Here is a 20625-nt window from a genome sequence, read left to right as displayed (position 1 = left end):
CAGCAGAGGGCGATGTTGTAGCTTTGTACCAATGTAAGGTTTTATATAAAGTAGAACAGCAGAGGGCGATGTTGTAGCTTTGTACCAATGTAAGGTTTTATATAAAGTAGACAGCAGAGGGCGCTGTTGCTGCATTGAATTGTTTTAGGGTTTATATAATACAGCTGAGAACTTATGTGACAAACAGAGGGTACAACTCTTGCTGCAGCCATTACAGCTCCCAGTACCTGTAACATGTTAGGATTAGGCAGCCATGTAAAGTGCTGTAATATGATTATTTCATAGAGCAGAGCCCTCCCACTGTCAGCCTGATTTCTGGTTCTTAGAATATGGAACAATACTAAATCATAATTTCTTTTGTCTGCAGAGATCCATTTATGGTTCTTGTTTCTGATTGGTTTCTGTGAGTTGATAGCTATTTCCACTCTTTTATATGAAGTCAGAGAAATCAATCAATAAAATCATTTGTAGGAAGATGACCAGATGTGACGAGCTAAACAATATTTTTAGCACAAATACTGCAGATGAGACGAACGTCATATCCAAAAGATGTTACATTTATTGAAAGATTTCACAATCGCTGAATTCAGCAAATATTGCCCCTCCCCCTGAGCCCATCATTCACTATTATGTCCTTTATGGAAAAGGCAACAGGAGCCAAGAAACGCATGAATTCCTCGAAGGTCACCTTCTTATCCTTGTTAACATCCATATCACTGATGATTTCCTTCAGGAAATAATCATCCCCTTTTACCTGTAAAACAAAATAAGGACACATTTTCATTTTAAATGTATTTTCTTTTTAAATAAGATTTGCCTGCAGTAGTTTCTGTCTTTGCCCCTCCCACAATGGGGGGATTTCCTGCAGTAGTTTGTGTCTCTGCCCCTCCCACAATGGGGAGATTTCCTGCAGTAGTTTGTGTCTCTGCTCCTCCCACAATGAGGAGATTTCCTGCAGTAGTTTGTGTCTCTGCCCCTCCCACAATGGGGAGATTTCCTGCAGTAGTTTGTGTCTCTGCTCCTCCCAAAATGGGGAGATTTCCTGCAGTAGTTTGTGTCTCTGCTCCTCCCACAATGGTGAGATTCCCCCCAGTAGTTTGTGTCTCTGCCCCTCCCACAATGGGGAGATTCCCCCCAGTAGTTTGTGTCTCTGCCCCTCCCACAATGGGGAGATTTCCTGCAGTAGTTTGTTTCTCTGCTCCTCCCACAATGGGAAGATTTCCACAGTAGTTTGTGTCTCTGCCCCTCCCACAATGGGGAGATTTCCTGCAGTAGTTTGTGTCTCTGCCCCTCCCACAATGGGGAGGTTTTTTTCTCAGTGACACTCCCACAGCTTTCAGTGAATGTCTATTCTCCATATTTGAGTCAGTAATCACATGAGACAAATGTAAGGATGGGATTGGCTGCCCTCTGGGGTGTCCCCACCAATAGGTGTCACTTACATTGAGTATTGGGAATTCTGCTGTGATGAGGTCAGACATTTCTTTGGTGCTCAACATTTCCTTCTCTTCGCTACACTTAGGGGCGTAACTTTCAAATTTCTCCACCAACTGGACCAGGATTTCCTCCACCTTCAGATTATTATCCTGGAGAGAGAAGAAAATGAGAGATCCCAACGAGATCCACCGAGATCACCTACCCCTCCCACAGTGAGGCCGGGGGGAGAGAGACAGAGGGCGGGGTTACTGGGAGAGGGCGGGGTTACTCCCAACTATTATCATTATTTACTATTATTATTAATAATAATTGTAAATAATAATGTTACAGATCAGCACAGCAGAGCCCCTCCCCCATTAGAGTTCATATCGCTCCCCGATCTCACTACCAGCCGGACTCCTCTTCATCAATTGTCATTTTATCCCTCCGAGTATCATAAAACACAAAAGCAATGGAGCTTCCTCTGCTCTGCTGGGCCCTGGTACAAAGTCTTGGGGTGTGTCAGGAACAAAGTCTGGGGGAGTGTCTGACACAAAGTCTGGGGGGGTGTCGGGCACAAAGTCTGGGGGAGTGTCTGGCAAAAAGTCTGGGGGAGTGTCTGGCACAAAGTCTGGAGGGGAGTGTCTGGCACAAAGTCTGGGGAGTGTCAGGCACAAAGTCTGGAGGGGAGTCTGGCACAAAGTCTGGGGGGGTTTCTGGCACAAAGTCTGGGGGGGTGTCGGGCACAAAGTCTGGGGGAGTGTCTGGCAAAAAGTCTGGGGGAGTGTCAGGCACAAAGTCTGGAGGGGAGTGTCTGGCACAAAGTCTGGGGAGTGTCAGGCACAAAGTCTGGAGGGGAGTCTGGCACAAAGTCTGGAGGGGAGTCTGGCACAAAGTCTGGGGGGGTTTCTGGCACAAAGTCTGGGGGGTGTCTGGTACAAAGTCTGGGGGGTGTCTGGTACAAAGTCTGGGAGGTGTCAGGCACAAAGTCTTGGGGAGTGTCTGGCACAAAGTCTGGGGGGTGTCGGGCACAAAATCTGGGGGTTTTTTGGCACAAAGTCTGGGGGAGTGTCAGGCACAAAGTCTGGGGGGTGTCTGTCACAATGTCTGGGGGGTTTCTGGCACAAAGTCTGGGGGGGTGTCAGGCACAAAGTCTGGGGGGTGTCGGGCACAAAGTCTGGGGGGTGTCTGGTACAAAGTCTGGGGGGTGTCTGGTACAAAGTGTGGGGGGTGCCTGGTACAAAGTCTGGGGGAGGTGTCAGGCACAAAGTCTTGGGAGTTTCTGGCACAAAGTCTGGGGGGTGTCAGGCACAAAGTCTGAGGGAGTTTCTGGCACAAAGTCTGGGGGGTGTCGGGCACAAAATCTGGGGGGTGTCTGGTACAAAGTCTGGGGGAGTGTCAGGCACAAAGTTTGGGGGGGTTTGGCACAAAGTCTAGGGGGTTTCTGGCACAAAGTCTGGGGGGGTGTCAGGCACAAAGTCTGGGGGGTTCTGGCACAATGTCTGGGGGGTGTCAGGCACAAATTCTGGGGGGTGTCTGTCACAAAGTCTAGGGGGTTAGTGGCACAAAGTCTGGGGGGTGTCAGGCACAAAGTCTGGGGGGTTCTGGCACAATGTCTGGGGGGTGTCAGGCACAAATTCTGGGGGGTGTCTGTCACAAAGTCTAGGGGGTTAGTGGTACAATGTCTGGGGGGTGTCTGGCACAAAGTCTGGGGGGTGTCTGGTACAAAGTCTGGGGGGGTGTCTGGCACAAAGTCTGGGGGGAGTGTCTGGCACAAAGTTTAGGGGGGTGTCTGGTACAAAGTCTGGGGGTGTCAGGCACAAAGTGTGGGGGGGTGTCTGGCACAAAGTCTGGGGGGTGTCTGGCACAAAGTCTGGGGGGTGTCAGGCACAAAGTCTGGGGGGGTGTCAGGCACAAAATCTGGGGGGGTGTCAGGCACAAAGTCTTGTGGGATGTCTGGCAGAAAGTCTGGGGGGGTCTGGTACAATGTCTGGGGGGTGTCAGGCACAAAGTCTGGGGGAGTGTCAGGCACAAAGTCTGGGGGAGTGTCAGGCACAAAGTCTGGGGGGGTCTGGTACAATGTCTGGGGGGGTGTCTGGCACAAAGTTTAGGGGGTGTCTGGTACAAAGTCTGGAGGGTTTCAGGCACAAAGTCTGGGGGGTGTCTGGTACAAAGTCTGGGGGGTGTCAGGCACAAAGTCTGGGGGGTGTCTGGTACAAAGTCTGGGGGGTGTCTGGTACAAAGTCTGGGGGGTGTCAGGCACAAAGTCTGGGGGGTGTCTGGTACAAAGTCTGGGGGGTGTCAGGCAAAAAGTCTGGGGGGGTGTCTGGTACAAAGTCTGGGGGGTGTCTGGTACAAAGTCTGGGGGGTGTCAGGCACAAAGTCTGGGGGGTGTCTGGTACAAAGTCTGGGGGGTGTCTGGTACAAAGTCTGGGGGGTGTCAGGCACAAAGTCTGGGGGGTGTCTGGTACAAAGTCTGGGGGGTGTCAGGCAAAAAGTCTGGGGGGGTGTCTGGTACAAAGTCTGGGGGGTGTCTGGTACAAAGTCTGGGGGGAGTGTCTGGCACAATGTGTAGGGGGGTGTCTGGTACAAAGTCTGGGGGGGTGTCTGGCACAAAGTCTGGGGGGAGTGTCTGGCACAAAGTCTGGGGGGAGTGTCTGGCACAAAGTTTAGGGGGGTGTTTGGTACAAAGTCTGGGGGTGTCAGGCACAAAGTGTGGGGGGGTGTCAGGCACAACGTCTGGGGGGTGTCTGGTACAAAGTCTGGGGGGTGTCTGGTACAAAGTCTGGGGGGTGTCTGGTACAAAGTCTGGGGGGGTGTTAGGTACAAAGTCTGGGGGGAGTGTCCGGCACAAAGTCTGGGGGGTGTCAGGCACAAAGTCTGGGGGGGTGTTAGGCACAAAGTCTGGGGGGTGTCAGGCACAAAGTCTGGGGGGTGTCAGGCACAAAGTCTGGGGGGGTGTCAGGCACAAAGTCTGGGGGGTGTCAGGCACAAAGTCTGGGGGGGTGTCAGGCACAAAGTCTGGGGGGGTGTCGGGCACAAAGTCTGGGGGGGTGTCAGGCACAAAGTCTGGGGGGGTGTTAGGCACAAAGTCTGGGGGGGTGTCGGGCACAAAGTCTGGGGGGTGTCTGGCACAAAGTCTGGGGGGGTGTCAGGCACAAAGTCTGGGGGGGTGTCTTGCACAAAGTCTGGGGGGTGTCTGGTACAAAGTCTGGGGGGGTGTCTGGAACAAAGTCTGGGGGAGTGTCGGGCACAAAGTCTGGGGGGGTGTCGGGCACAAAGTCTGGGGGGGTGTCTGGAACAAAGTCTGGGGGGGTGTCAGGCACAAAGTCTGGGGGGGTGTCTGGAACAAAGTCTGGGGGGTGTCAGGCACAAAGTCTGGGGGGGTGTCTTGCACAAAGTCTGGGGGGTGTCAGGCACAAAGTCTGGGGGGGTGTCGGGCTTCAGGTCCACCCATCAGCTGCTCTGTGTTGCCAAATAAAATGTAATGAATATCTTATTGGTTGTTTTTAGTGACTTTGGCTCCGCCTTGTTTCTCTGTTGTTTCTAGGTGGGCGTGTCTGTCTGCTTGCTCCGCCTCCTCTGCAGCAGCCGGGGACGGCTAACATTTTCCTAATTGTGTCCAGCCAGTCTTGTGATTTACACTGCGTGCTGCGTAGCTGAAGGGGGAGGGAGGGACACCACTATCTGCAGCTCTGAGCCTCCCTGTGAGATTTGGATTCCTGTAACACTCCCCATTGCCCATCGCACTGCCCCCAGCACCTGAAACATGTTAGCTTGTCAGCATTATGCATTGATGTCTGTAGATTTCAAGCTTCACTATTTACTGCAGATTCGGATCCTTCTGTGAGATCTTCACCCGATCGTCTGGAATGGTTTGTCTCGTTCAACAGGCAATAAACAACAATATTTATTCAGCCAATCACAGGTCACTGAGATCAGACTAGCATACGATGAGCTCTGATTGGCTGCCTGAGCTGCATTCCTACTAAATAAAGATTTCAATATTCAAAGCTCTCCGGTGGATGTGTCGGTGTTCTGTACATAGCGGAAGGGACGCCGACCCCCAATTATTATCTCATGTCTCTATTGTGTGTATTATAGGACCCCGCGGGGGTGGGGAGGGGGAGGGGATAACATGAGTGGAGGGCGGAGATCCCTATACATGGATTTTGTTACATCTTTAATCTGCATCTGTGCAAAATTGTATTATTATTGTATTATTATCAATATTTGTATTATTATTAATATTGTAATATTATTTATTATTATTGTGTTGTTGTTTATTTTATTATGTTGTAATATTAATAGCATTATTATCAATATTATGTTTAATATTATATAATTATTATTATTATTATTATTGTCAATATTTTTATTTTGTAGTTTTTTTATTATTGTATTGTATTGTATTCTCCTTCCTCAGATCCGTCTTCAATAGGTCATCTCACACCTGTGACCAGGAAGTCTCCAAAGTCTTGAGAAGTCTCCTTATTTTCTGTTCTCTCAGCAGCCCCCTGTCCTTTGTCTGAGACAACTGACCCCCATTTGCCCACCTGTGCAGGTCACCCTGACTAGGAGGTGGCCAGGAAAACCACAGCCGGCATGAACATGAGCGATTGGCAGGATTGTGTGTCCATGATTATGCCTGTGCAGAGTGGAGGAGGGGCAGGGCGCTGTGTTTTGTGTTTGATGAAGATTGTAGTGATATAGTATAGTGGGGAGATAATTAATTAGTAGTTATTATAATGATGATGTAAGTAATCTTTCCGCAGCAACCCAATTCTTCCAGAGAGATGAACTTTATTGACTTCCAACACAGAACAAAGTCTTGTAACAGATGACAAAATCCAACAGAGTAAATATGACAACGTTAGTAAATATCCGAGCCTTCAGAGTCCCATGTTTCCTAGACCTGTGCCTTCATAATCACAGACCCCCAGTGAATAGACTGAACGCCATGTTATATTCACTATACACTGAATGGATGAGCAATTTGATTGGCCCTTTCCATTTAGGCCTTTGATCTGCTTCTGTCTTTCAGAGTGACAGACAATGACCCCTCGCCGTAAACAGCTGTCCTCATAAACTGCCCTCATTTGTATTCTTGTATATTAACATCAACGAGTATTTGTGTAATTAGATTAACAGATACCAATGTGGCCTGCCTAGAATGGACTTGTCCTAGAATGTCTACATATAACACCATATATAAAATACATACATATATATATATATACCTATAGCACCATATATAAAATACATATATATATATATATACATATAACACCATATATAAAATACATATATATATACATATAACACCATATATAAAATACATATATATATATACATATAACACCATATATAAAATACATATATATATATACATATAACACCATATATAAAATACATACATATATATATATACATATAACACCATATATAAAATACATATATATATACATATAACACCATATATAAAATACATATATATATATATATATATATATATATATATATATATACATATAACACCATATATAAAATACATACATATATATATATACATATAACACCATATATAAAATACATACATATATATATATACATATAACACCATATATAAAATACATACATATATATATACATATAACACCATATATAAAATACATATATATATATATATATATATACATATAACACCATATATAAAATACACACATATATATATATATATATATATATATATATATATATATATATATATATATATATATATATACCGTATATACTCGAGTATAAGTCGACCCGAATATAAGCCGAGGCACCTCATTTTACCACAAAAAACTGGGAGAACTTATTGACCCGAGTATAAGACGAGGGTGAGAAGTGCGCAGCTACTGTAAGTGGAAAAGAGGGTCAACAATGCCCATTTGCAGCCATAGGTCCCCCAATCTTCAAACTCAGTAGTTAAGGGTTCCTAGATGCCCCCCTAGCTGCTGACAAAATTTGGGGTCTCTGGACCCAACGGGTCCCAAAATGACATAGCTGCAGATGGACACAGTTGACTGAATTTGGGGGCCCCGTATTTCGGGCCCACTTGGTGCTAGGAACCCCAAATTTGGAATGCAAACCCAGTGGAACTAGCACTACAACATATCTAAAGCTGGGGTTCCTAGCACCAAGTGATCCCGAGATACGGGGTACCAAATTTGGTTTGGAAAATATCAAGCACTTTTCAGCAGCAGAGAATGACATTTTCCGAACCGACTTTGGGGCCCCGTATCTTGGGGCCACTTGGTGCTAGGAACCCCAGCTTTGGATATGTTGTAGTGCTAGTTTCACTGGGTTTACACACCAAATTGTGGGTTCCTAGCACCAAGTATACGGGATACAGGGCCCCAAAGTCGGTTCGGAAAATGTCATTCTCTGCTGCAGAAAAGTGCTTGACTCGAGTATAAGCCGAGGGGGGAATTTTCAGCACAAAAAAATGTGCTGAAAAATTTGGCTTATACTCGAGTATATACGTTATATATAGAGAGATATATAGAGATATCTATATATATATATAGCCCTGTCTATATATATATATATCTATATATCTATATATATATAGATATATATCTATATATATATAGATATATAGATATATATATATAGACAGGGCTTTTTTTCTCAAACAATAGGTGCTGGAACTCAACCACGACCCCACAAAACCCCTCCACCCCACTCACACCCTCCAAATCACATCAAATAGTGGGTGTGGTCAGTCAAATTTCACAGTAGGAGGGTCCTACTCCTAAAGGGGCATTAAATATCAGGATTGCATTACATACAGAGTGCAGAGTTCAGGGGGGTTACACACAGAGTGCAGAGCTGTCACTTGTAAATACAGAAACTGGACTTCTATGTTTACAAGTGATTGTGGTCAGCAGCCCCCCCTAAGGGTCTGAGCCAGAGGTGGTGGAACTGAGTTCCACTAGTTCCCCCTGAAAAAAAGCAATATATATATAGATATACATACATATATCTATATATATACATATACAAAACACACTACATATATCCCCACTTGGATCGGTTCAAATCAGAATTGATTCACAACCAAACTGCTCAGACATCCCTGGCTCTTAAGATTGAAGCCATCTCTATGCTTTCCTTATTTTTCTGGATTGTTCTTAGTTTTCTTCTACCACAACAATATAAACCAAACAAAAAACATATTAATATAAATTGAATAAACACAAAAATCATGGACAGAGTTCTCAATAGCGGGTGAGTAAAAGTGTTATTGGGTCTCCACCAAGGCTCCTGACATTCTTTAGCAATTTTATTAGAAAAAATATATTATTAGAAAATGTATATGTATTTTATATATGGTGTTATATGTATATATATATGTATTTTATATATGGTGTTATATGTATATATATATATATGTATTTTATATATGGTGTTATATGTAGACATTCTAGGACAAGTCCATTCTAGGCAGGCCACATTGGTATCTGTTAATCTAATTACACAAATACTGGTTGATGTTAATATACAAGAATACAAATGAGGGCAGTTTATGAGGACAGCTGTTTACGGCGAGGGGTCATTGTCTGTCACTCTGAAAGACAGAAGCAGATCAAAGGCCTAAATGGAAACGGCCAATCAAATTGCTCATCCATTCAGTTTATAGTGAATATAACATGGCGTTCAGTCTATTCACTGGGGGTCTGTGATTATGAAGGCACAGGTCTAGGAAACATGGGACTCTGAAGGCTCGGATATTTACTAACGTTGTCATATTTACTCTGTTGGATTTTGTCATCTGTTACAAGACTTTGTTCTGTGTTGGAAGTCAATAAAGTTCATCTAATAAACAAAGGGCAAACTAAACGTAATTTTGGATGCAAGCTGGACACTAAAGGATTCACCAACCTGAATATCACATAATAGACAAATACAAGTGCAGCGCAAAAAGAAAATGAAAAGTCCATATAATAAAACATGTATTCAATTCCTCTTGTCACGGGCAGGCTGATCCCTTTTCATAACGCATCAGATGTCATATGTGTAATCATAAAGGTGCGCTTACCAGAAAAGGTGGACCCCTTAATTACAGGGGGTCAAACAGACCTGGGTAAATAAATGGTGAACAGCTATGCTGGATCTCATCTGCAATGGTCAGTCCTCAGTTGTCCTGGGATGGGTCCATAACTGTCTTTGCAGAGAAATGATCCACGAAGGCTTGAAGATTCTTCGATCGATACCTCTCTCAGGTTTGGCTTCCTAAGAGCTCTTGGCCTGGGACTTAGGAAGCCAAACCTGAGAGAGCTATCGATCAAAGAATCTTCAAGCCTTTGCGGATCATTTCTCTGCAAAGACAGTTATGGACCCATCCCAGGACAACTGAGGACTGACCATTGCAGATGAGATCCAGCATAGCTGTTCACCATTTATTTACCCAGGCCTGTTTGACCTCCTGTAATTAAGGGGTCCACCTTTTCTGGTAAGCGCGCCTTTATGATTAAGCATATGACATCTGATGCGTTATGAAAAGGGATCAGCCTGCCCGTGACAAGAGGAATTGAATACATGTTTTATTATATGGACTTTTCATTTTCTTTTTCTTTTTGCGCTGCACTTGTATTTGTCTATTAAATAAAGTTCATCTCTCTGGAAGAATTGGGTTGCTGCGGAAAGATAACTTACATCATCATTATAATAACTACTAATGAATTATCTACCCACTATACTATATCACTACAATGAGGCGAGGTGGGTACCCCCCCTGGTAGTGAGATGTTGGTACTTCCCCTGGTAATGAGGAAAGGTAGGTACTCATCCTTGTAATGAGGAAAGGTAGGTATTCCCCCTGGTAATGAGGAGAGATAGGTACTCCCCCTGTATAATGAGGAAAGGTAGGTAATCCCCCTGGTAGTGAGGAAAGGTAGGTGCTCCCACTGAATAATAAGGAGAGGTAGGTACTCACCCTGGTAATGAGGAAAGGTAGGTACTCTCCCTGTATAATGAGGAAAGGTAGGTACTCACCCTGGTAATGAGGAAAGGTAGGTACTCACCCTGGTAATGAGGAAAGGTAGGTACTCACCTTGGTGCTGTAGGCAGAGAAGAGACTCAGAAAGATCAGAAGACAGAACATTTTGTTGGTGGGTTTGAGGATTGCAGTCTGGGGATGGGGAGAAGAGAACACAATGATGATGGGTGAGGACGGGTAATATAAACTCTCTATAGGTAATATAACTTACCATGGTGATCGATGTGACGGCACACACTATGCTGGGTACAGGTGTGAGGAGACTTTTATATGAACTGAAATCTGGTCAGACCCTCCTCTCCCCACCCCCTTTATGTGTATTATATTCCTTGTGTGGACACACCCAGCTCTGTACTGATACCTCTATACAGGTGATCCACACTCCAATGACTTGTCCTGCAACTTGGGACTGCAAAGTCACATGACAAGTCGTTCCCCATGATTTCCAATGACAACCATTCATATTAGTATGACTTCAAGTCGTGCCGATTTCAAAGTAGTCCCTGCGCTACTTTGGTCAGACTTTGATGCGAGTTACACAGGCATTCCCTAAAATCGTGGCAAAATTGCGTGACTTTGGAGTCGCGGTAGTGTGAAAGGGGACTAACTAGCTTGCTAAAACATTCTTCTCACCACTGAGCCCAGCTCTATCTCCACGGGAAGGAACCTTTTATAGTGTGGGGTGAGACTATGAGCACTGAGCCATGATTGGACAAAGTCATAACTTTGCCCAATCAGAGCTCTCACAGTGCTCTTTGCCCTGACTAGGCAAAGCCTTGCACCTGACCGCTGGTCAGGGGAATTGCTTCAGCCAATCAGAGCTGTTAAAAATGCACTGTGCAACATTGCATTGCATTAGAACATGCAAACACCCGAAAGTGCGATGTTTGGGGCTGAACTGATGCTTGGCCCGAACAGCTCATCTAAACACCATGGTCTACAGAACAAGCAGGAGAATAAGAGAGCTTGGTTTGGGTCGATTGACTTCCAGTTGGCTTGTGTCCCAGTGTTGGTGTCTTTTCTTTTGCCGGCAGTAAGGATGAGCCGAACACCCCCCGGTTCGCACCAGAACTTGCGAACAGACCAAAACCTTGCACGAACGTTAGAACCCCATTGAAGTCTATGGTACTCGAACGTTCAAAATCAAAAGTGCTAATTTTAAAGGCTAATTTGCATGGTATTGTCCTAAAAAGTGTTTGGGGACCCGGGTCCTGCCCCAGGGGACATGTATCAATGCAAAAAACCTTTTAAAAACTGCCATTTTTTTGGGAGCAGTGATTTTAATAATGCTTAAAGTCAAACAATAAAAGTGTAATATCTCTTTAAATTTCGTACCTGGGGGGTGTCTATAGTATACCTGTAAAGGGGCGCATGTTTCCCGTGTTTAGAACAGTCTGACAGCAAAATGACATTTCAAAGGAAAAAAAAGTCATTTAAAACTACTCGCGGCTATTAACAAATTGCCGGTCCGACAATACACATAAAAGTTCATTGATAAAAACTGCATGGGATTTCCCCGCAGGGGAACCTCGAACCAAAATTTAAAAAAAACTGGCGTGGGGGTCCCCCTAAATTCCATACCAGACCCTTCAGGTCTGGTATGAATTTTAAGAGGAACCCCGTGCCAAAATTAAAAAAAAATTGGCATGGGGTCCCCCCAAAAATCCATACCAGACCCTTATCCGAGCACGCAACCTGGCAGGCTGCGGAAAAAGGGGGGATGATAGAGCGCCCCCCTCCCCTCCTGAACCGTACCAGGCCACATGCCCTCAACATTGGGAGGGTGCTTTGGGGTAGCCCCCCAAAGCACCTTGTTCCCATGTTGATGAGGACAAGGGCCTCATCCCCACAACCCTTGGCTGATGGTTGTGGGGGTCTGCGGGCGGTGGGGCTTATCAGAATCTGGAAGCCCCCTTTAACAAGGGGACCCCCAGATCCCGCCCCCCCATGTGAAATGGTAAGGGGGTACAAAAGTACCCCTACCATTTCACAAAAAAACTGTCAAAAATGTTAAAAATGACAAGAGACAGTTTTTGACAATTCCTTTATTTAAATGCTTCTTTCCATCTTCTTTCTTCTATCTTCCTTCGGTTTCTACCTCCATCTTCATCTTGAAGGGCCTGGTATGGAATTTAGGGGGACCCCCACGCCATTATTTTTTCAATTTTGGTTCGGGGTTCCTCTGTGGGGAAATCCCATGCCATTTTCATCAATGTACTTCTATGTGTATTGTCGGACTGGCAATTCATTCATAGCCGCGAGTAGTTTTAAATGACTTTTTTCCTTTGAAATGTCATTTTGCTGTCAGACTGTTCTAAACACGGGAAACATGTGCACTTTTACAGGCATACTATAGACACCCCCAGGTACAACATTTAAAGGAATATTACACTTTTATTATTTGACTTTAAGCATTATTAAAATCACTGCTCCCGAAAAAATAGCCTTTTTAAAACTTTTTCTTGCACTGATCCATGTCCCCTGGGGCAGGACCAGGTCCCCAAACACTTTTTATAACAATACCATGCATATAAGCCTTTACAATTAGCACTTTTGATTTCTCCCATAGACTTTTAAAGGGTGTTCCGCGGCTTTCGAATTAGCCTCGAACACCCCAAATTGATCGCTGTTCGGCGAACTGGCGAACAGCCGATGTTTAACTCAAACATGAGTTTGGCTCAAACTCGAAACTCATCCCTAGCCGGCAGCCACATCTGGGTTTTACCTGGAGTGTGGTGGCTGCATCATATGGCACATCTCGGTAGAGTTGCCACCTCATCCCTTTAAGCCCGAACACCTTTCAATTACACAGGTTCTGAGGCTAATTAAATGCAGATAAGGTACCGAGTGAGTATAATTACCACCTTGATGAGCCACAGAACCTGTATAATTAATATGTGTTTGGGTTAAAAGAGATGAGTTGGCAACCATAATCACAGGACTGCATCCTCTATTTGAAATCAAGTGGGACGTTGTGTCAGTGCTTGAGCATGGAGTCCATGTTCTTCTAGAACTTTTGTGCCTGCAGCTCCCCTAAAAGGTACTGAAGCGTTCCTCTACAACCGTAAGACTTTTAAACCTCAGTAGCCCCCTGCAACTTCCACTAATCTACACTGCAGTCCCTTTTGCGCCTTGCCATCCCCATCTGCTATGCATTCTCTGCAGCACCACCTCTGTACCCGCAGTCTCCACTACATCCACAGTCTGAACCTGGGCTACACCCAATACCAGGGCAAGGCCTTCTAGAACCCAAGAAAAATGAAGCCAAAATGTGCAGTGTTGAGGCAGGCTAAGCTTTATATTTGCACCTAGAGTGGCCGGGACGGCACAGGGAAGATAATTGACCACCACTGTCCACCAGGCCTAGACTTGACACTTTCCGGTCCATGGAAAACCGAATAGAAAAGTGAAAAAGATGTGACACGGTTCCACCAGTGTTGTTTAGCTATCAGGAGCTTTAGGAAGCCAGGTTTTCATTAATGTTATTGGAACCAATTTTGGTTTTATCTGTATACTAGTTATAACTCAGAAAAAGTGCAAATTGTATTCTTTTATAAAGTGACTAGAATGAGGTCTGTGGTACAGATTCTGGTTCTGTCTATTTTTGTTATGTGACAGATCACTGTGCTGGTTCTGTTCCCCCAATGCCTATTATGACTAAATCTCAATCATGTAACTATGATAGACCACCCCCATCCCGTCCTGCAGATATACAAGCCTTCTCCATCTCACTGATAGGGACTACAAGGATTACACCGGGACTACACCGTATGACGTCAGTCTAATGAGGATGTTTTTTCTCGGGATGTATGATTTTGGCAAACAGGCTCAATAAATCTTTATATGAGCATCTTGCTGTACCCAAAGGTCTACCGCCTGCTCCTGTTCTCCATTCCACAAGATAAATAAAACCAGTACTTACTGGGAATTAATGAATTGTTCTGCCTGCTCTTCCAATAATGAATGCCGGAGATCCGGGACCTCAGGCAAGTTCTGAACAATCGGTGATCTTTACCTGAACAAACTAATAGTCACAGTACAGGCCGGCCTCACAGTACATCTCATCCTCATTGAACTGTTTATCTGCGTTTGTCAACATCAACGTCACACCACACGCCGATGTTTGTCTTTAACCCGTAATGTGGCCTGTACATAACAGAATGCATCTAAAAACCCAAGAGAATACGGGGCATTACATTAACAAAAGGATATAAGCCCTGTCACTTGGGGGTCCCAGAACCATGGCACCCGGACACTTGGGGGTCCCAGAACCATGGCAACTGGACACTTGGGGGTCCCAGAACAATGACACCTGGACACTTGGGGTCCCAGAACAATGACACTCGGACACTTGGGAGTCCCAGAACAATGACACCCTGACACTTGGGGGTCCCAGAACAATGACACCCGGAAACTCAGGAATATTGGTATTGGATTATGGTTACCTTGGGGAGATGCAGACTAAAATACTGCAATCACTAAGCAGCAAATAATATCACCTGTGATGTATTTCAGTTATCTTGCAAACCTGGCCTCTTAGTGGGTCCTGAGTACAGGGTTGATGACCACTGATTTAAAGGATACATTTCTAGTTTATTGAGACGTCAGTCTTTGTACAAGGGTCTCCTCCATGATGGTGGAATGAACGGTCGGAGAAGGTGTTGCAGGCCACAGTCAAAGAGGCCACCAAGATGATAAACTCCTGAAAGTCCACCTCCCCATCTCTGTTCTCATCCAGCTCCTCCAGGATCCTGTCCACGGAGGTGGCGTCTTTTTGCTCCTAGAGAAGGAAGACTTAGATTTAATCAACCATCGTTTTCCCATCTTTCCCCGGTTCCTGCCTACATTACACCGAGATTCCATTCTAGAAGAGTATCCCACAGGAAATAAAAAAGTGTATTTAGTTTGGAAATTTGAGCCTTTCGTGGTAAAAATTCTACTTTTTTTTTTTTTTTCATCTTTGTAGTTTGTGTATCAAGATTATGAGGTCCTCCTTAGAATTAGTCAACGCTATGCAACCCTCAATATATTTTTTAGATAATGATTTTTGAATGTCAGGTATCAGCAGAAAGACTTTTCAGAGGGTTCCCCAATCACCAATTCGGCTGTTGATTGTGTGTGACTTGCTTTAGAAAGTAACTACATGCAGTATCTGGAGTAGAGTTAAAAGATATTACTTTTTATTTATTTATTCTGGAGTCCTTGTCCCTTTAGAGCCGGTTCACACAGGGGGGCTTCAAAGTCGCCCGACTCTGAAACCGCCCCGTACAGCGCGACCTGCAAAACTACTTCTGTATAGAAGTCAATGCAAGCCGCTCTGAAGTTGCCCCAAAGTAGTACAGGAACCTTTGAGTTGAGTTTGACTTGAGTCGCTCCTATTAGAACGGTTCCATTGTAGAGAATGGAGCGCGACTTGTCAGGCCGCTAAGTCACCGGACAGGTCCCCCCTGTGTGAACAATGGCTTTCTTCTTGTCACTCTTCCATAAAGGGCAGATTTGTGGAGAACACGACTAATAGTTCTCCTGTGGACAGATTCTCCCACCTGAGCTGTGGATCTCTGCAGATCCTCCAGAGTTACCATGGACCTCTTGGCTCTTCTCTGATGAATGCTCTCCTTGCCCGGCCGGTCAGTTTAGGTGGACGGCCATGTCTTTGTGAGATGTTCAGAGCTTGGGATATTCCTTTATAACCTAACCCTGCTTTATACTTCTCCACAACTTTATCCCTGACCTGTCTGGTGTGTTCCTTGGCCTTCATGATGCTGTTTGTTCACTAAGGTTCTCTAAGAAATCTCAGAGGACTTCACAGAACAGCTGTATTTATACCGAGATTAAATGACACACAGGTGGACTCTATTTACTAATTAGGTGACTTCTGAAGGCAATTGGTTCCACTAGATTTTAGTTAGGGGTATCAGAGTAAAGGGGGCTGAATACAAATGTCCCCCCCACACTTTTCACATATTTATTTGTATCATTTATCATTTTCCTTCCACTTCACAATTATTACCTCTGATGTATGATGATGATGAGGATCAGATTAGGTCCCCCTTGCTAGTATCGGGTTGGACCCCCTTTTGCCTTCATTCTTGGTGGCATAGATACAACAAGGTGTTGGAAACCTTCCTCAGAGATTTTGCTCCATAGTGACCTGATAACATCACACAGTTGCTGCAGTTTTGTCGGCTTCACATCCATGAAGCTAATCTCTCGTTCCACCACATCCCAAAGGTGCTCTATTGGATGAGATGTGGTGAGTGTGGAGGCCATTGGAGTACAGTGACCTCATTGTCCAGTGGTGAGATGATTGGAGCTTTGTGACATGGTGCATTATCCTGCTGGAAGGAGCCATCAGAAGATGGGGACACTGTAGTCATAAAGGGATGGACATGGTCACCAACAATACTCAGGTACCCCATCCCCCACACCATTACACCCCCACCACCAGCCTGAACCGGTGATACCCCATCCCCCACACCATTACACCTCCACCACCAGCCTGAACCAGTGATATCCCATCCCCCACACCATTACACCTCCACCACCAGCCTGAACCGGTGATACCCCATCCCCCACACCATTACACCCCCACCACCAACCTGAACCAGTGATATCCCATCCCCCACACCATTACACCCCCACCACCAACCTGAACCAGTGATATCCCATCCTCCACACTATTACACCCCCACCACCAGCCTTAACCAGTGATACCCCATCCCCCACACCATTACACCCCCACCACCAACCTGAACCGGTGATAACCCATCCCCCACACCATTACACCCCCACCACGAGCCTGAACCGGTGATACCCCATCCCCCACACCATTACACCCCCACCACCAGCCTGAACCGGTGATACCCCATCCCCCACACCATTACACCCCCACCACCAGCCTGAACTGGTGATACCCCATCCCCCACACCATTACACCCCCACCACCAACCTGAACCAGTGATATCCCATCCCCCACACCATTACACCCCCACCACCAACCTGAACCAGTGATATCCCATCCTCCACACTATTACACCCCCACCACCAGCCTTAACCAGTGATACCCCATCCCCCACACCATTACACCCCCACCACCAACCTGAACCGGTGATAACCCATCCCCCACACCATTACACCCCCACCACGAGCCTGAACCGGTGATACCCCATCCCCCACACCATTACACCCCCACCACCAGCCTGAACCGGTGATACCCCATCCCCCACACCATTACACCCCCACCACCAGCCTGAACTGGTGATACCCCATCCCCCACACTATTACACCCCCACCACCAGCCTGAACTGGTGATACCCCATCCCCCACACCATTACACCCCCCCACCACCAGCCTGAACCGGTGATATCCCATCCCCCACACCATTACATCCCCACCACCAGCCTGAACCGGTGATACCCCATCCCCCCACACCATTACACCTCCACCACCAGCCTGAACCGGTGATACCCCATCCCCCACACCATTACATCCCCACCACCAGCCTGAACCGGTGATACCCCATCCCCCACACCATTACACTCCCCACCACCAGCCTGAACCGATGATACCCCATCCCCCACACCATTACACCTCCACCACCAGCCTGAACCGGTGATACCCCATCCCCCACACCATTACACCCCCACCACCAGCCTGAACCGGTGATATCTCATCCCCCACACCATTACACCCCCACCACCAGCCTGAACCAGTGATATCAAATCCCCCACACCATTACATCCCCACCACCACCAGCCTGAACCGGTGATACCCCATCCCCCACACCATTACACCTCCACCACCAGCCTGAACCAGTGATACCCCATCCCCCACACCATTACACCCCCACCACCAGCCTGAACCGGTGATATCTCATCCCCCACACCATTACACCCCCACCACCAGCCTGAACCAGTGATATCCCATCCCCCACACCATTACACCCCCCACCACCAGCCTGAACCGGTGATATCCCATCCCCCACACCATTACACCCCCACCACCAGCCTGAACCGGTGATATCCCATCCCCCACACCATTACACCCCCACCACCAGCCTGAACCGGTGATACCCCATCCCCCACACCATTACACCCCCACCACCAGCCAGAACCGGTGATATCCCATCCCCCACACCATTACACCCCCACCACCAGCCTGAACCGGTGATATCCCATCCCCCACACCATTACACCCTCACCACCAGCCTGAACCGTTGATATCCCATCCCCCACACCATTACACCCCCACCACCAGCCTGAACCGGTGATACCCCATCCCCCACACCATTACACCCCCACCACCAGCCTGAACCAGTGATATCCCATCCCCCACACCATTACACCCCCACCACCAGCCTGAACCAGTGATATCCCATCCCCCACACCATTACACCCCCACCACCAGCCTGAACCAGTGATATCCCATCCCCCACACCATTACACTCCCACCACCAGCCTGAACCAGTGATATCCCATCCCCCACACCATTACACCCCCACCACCAGTCTGAACCGGTGATATCCCATCCCCCACACCATTACACCCCCCACCACCAGCCTGAACCGGTGATATCCCATCCCCCACACCATTACACCCCCACCACCAGCCTGAACCGGTGATACCCCATCCCCCACACCATTACACCCCCACCACCAGCCTGAACCGGTGATACCCCATCCCCCACACCATTACACCCCCACCACCAGCCTGAACCAGTGATATCCCATCCCCCACACCATTACACCCCACCACCAGCCTGAACCGGTGATGCCCCATCCCCCACACCATTACACCCCCACCACCAGTCTGAACCGGTGATATCCCACCCCCCACACCATTACACCCCCACCACCAGCCTGAACCGGTGATACCCCATCCCCCACACCATTACACCTCACCACCAGCCTGAACCAGTGATATCCCATCCCCCACACCATTACACCCCCACCACCACCCTGAACCGGTGATACCCCATCCCCCACACCATTACATCCCCACCACCAGCCTGAACCGGTGATACAAGGCAGGATGGATCCATGCGCCAAATTCTGACCCCACCATCTGAAAGTCGGAGCTGAAATCCAGACTCATCAGACCAGGCAATGTTTTTCAATCTTCTATTGTCCAATGTTGCTGATCCTGTGCCAATTGTAGCCTCAGTTTCCTGTTCTTAGCTGATGGGAGTGGTGCCCAGTGTGGTCTTCTGCTGCTGTAGCCCATCTGCTTCAAGGTTGGATGTGTTGTGCGGTCAGAGGTGGTATTCTGCATACCTTGGTTGGTTATTTGAGTCACTCTTGCCTTTCTATCATGTGGAACCAGTCTGCTCATTCTCCTCTGACATCAACAAGGCATTTTCCTCTACACAACTGCCGCTCACTGGTTATTTTCTCTTTTTCCCACCATTCTCTGTAAACCCGAGAGATGGTTGTGTGTGAAAATCCCAGGAATACTCAGACCGGCCCATCTGCCATCAACAACCACGCCACGTTCAAAGTCACCAAGATCTCCTTTCTTCCCCATTCTGATGCTCGGTTTGAAGTTCAGCAGGTCGTCTTCACCACGTCTAGATCCCTAAATGTTTTGAGTTGTTGCCATGTGATTGGCTGATTAGCAATATTTGCTACCAAGCAATTGAACAGGTGTACCTAATAAAGTAGTATATATATATATATACAGTATATAGTACATTCACACCAGTCACTGCCCTCAAGGATCTTACAGTCTAAGGTCCCTAACTCATATTAATACATACATTGGGGCTAATTAACCTCCCAGCGTGTCTTTGCAGTATGGGAGGAAACCCACACAGGCACAGGGAGAACATGCAAACTCCAGGCAGGTAGTGCCCCCTGGTTGGGATTTGAAGTGATGACCCCGAGTGCTGCCAGGTAGAAGTGCTAACCACTTATCAACATTGGAAAAGACTAAGAAAAAAAAATGGACTTTGTAGGCACACACATAGGATAGAAAAATATTAGAATTTTTAATTGGATAAAGTTAAAAAAGGTAAAATGTAGAAAACATAAAAAGAACAGACATCATACTAATTGTTAGGTACCTGGTAGGTGAGCCTGACTGTAGGAGAAGACCTCTCATACAACGCTGGTTCAGGAGCCACTGGAGTGGGAACAGTGGTCTCCTGAGCGCAGTGGGGTAGGA

The 20625-nt window shown here is 46.6% G+C and overlaps 1 protein-coding gene across 1 annotated transcript; it reads right to left on the bottom strand.

The window, feature by feature from the left end:
• Positions 1–536: 536 nt before the first annotated feature.
• LOC141117405 (protein S100-A6-like) lies at positions 537–10740 on the bottom strand. The gene is made up of 4 exons (XM_073610260.1): positions 10677–10740; positions 10520–10597; positions 1443–1586; positions 537–754 (listed from the first exon to the last, which is right to left on the bottom strand). The coding sequence occupies exons 1-4, from the start codon at positions 10677–10679 to the stop codon at positions 587–589; spliced, it is 393 nt and encodes a 130-aa protein (XP_073466361.1). The 5' UTR covers positions 10680–10740; the 3' UTR covers positions 537–586.
• Between the last annotated feature and the right edge of the window lie 9885 nt (positions 10741–20625).

This window comes from Aquarana catesbeiana, linkage group LG13 (genome assembly GCF_042186555.1).
Source record: "Aquarana catesbeiana isolate 2022-GZ linkage group LG13, ASM4218655v1, whole genome shotgun sequence".
In the NCBI taxonomy this organism is placed as follows: Eukaryota; Metazoa; Chordata; class Amphibia; order Anura; family Ranidae; genus Aquarana; species Aquarana catesbeiana.
The sequence above is the reverse complement of the archived record's forward strand: the minus strand, read 5'-3'. Positions and strand labels throughout refer to the sequence as shown.

Excerpts from the sequence above, each read along its gene's own strand:
- LOC141117405 (XM_073610260.1), bottom strand. Across the intron at positions 1,587-10,519 it reads TCTCTGCCTACAGCACCAAG|GATAATAATCTGAAGGTGGA; the intron begins GTGAGTACCTAC and ends TTCTCTCTCCAG. Across the intron at positions 755-1,442 it reads CAGAATTCCCAATACTCAAT|GTAAAAGGGGATGATTATTT; the intron begins GTAAGTGACACC and ends TTTGTTTTACAG.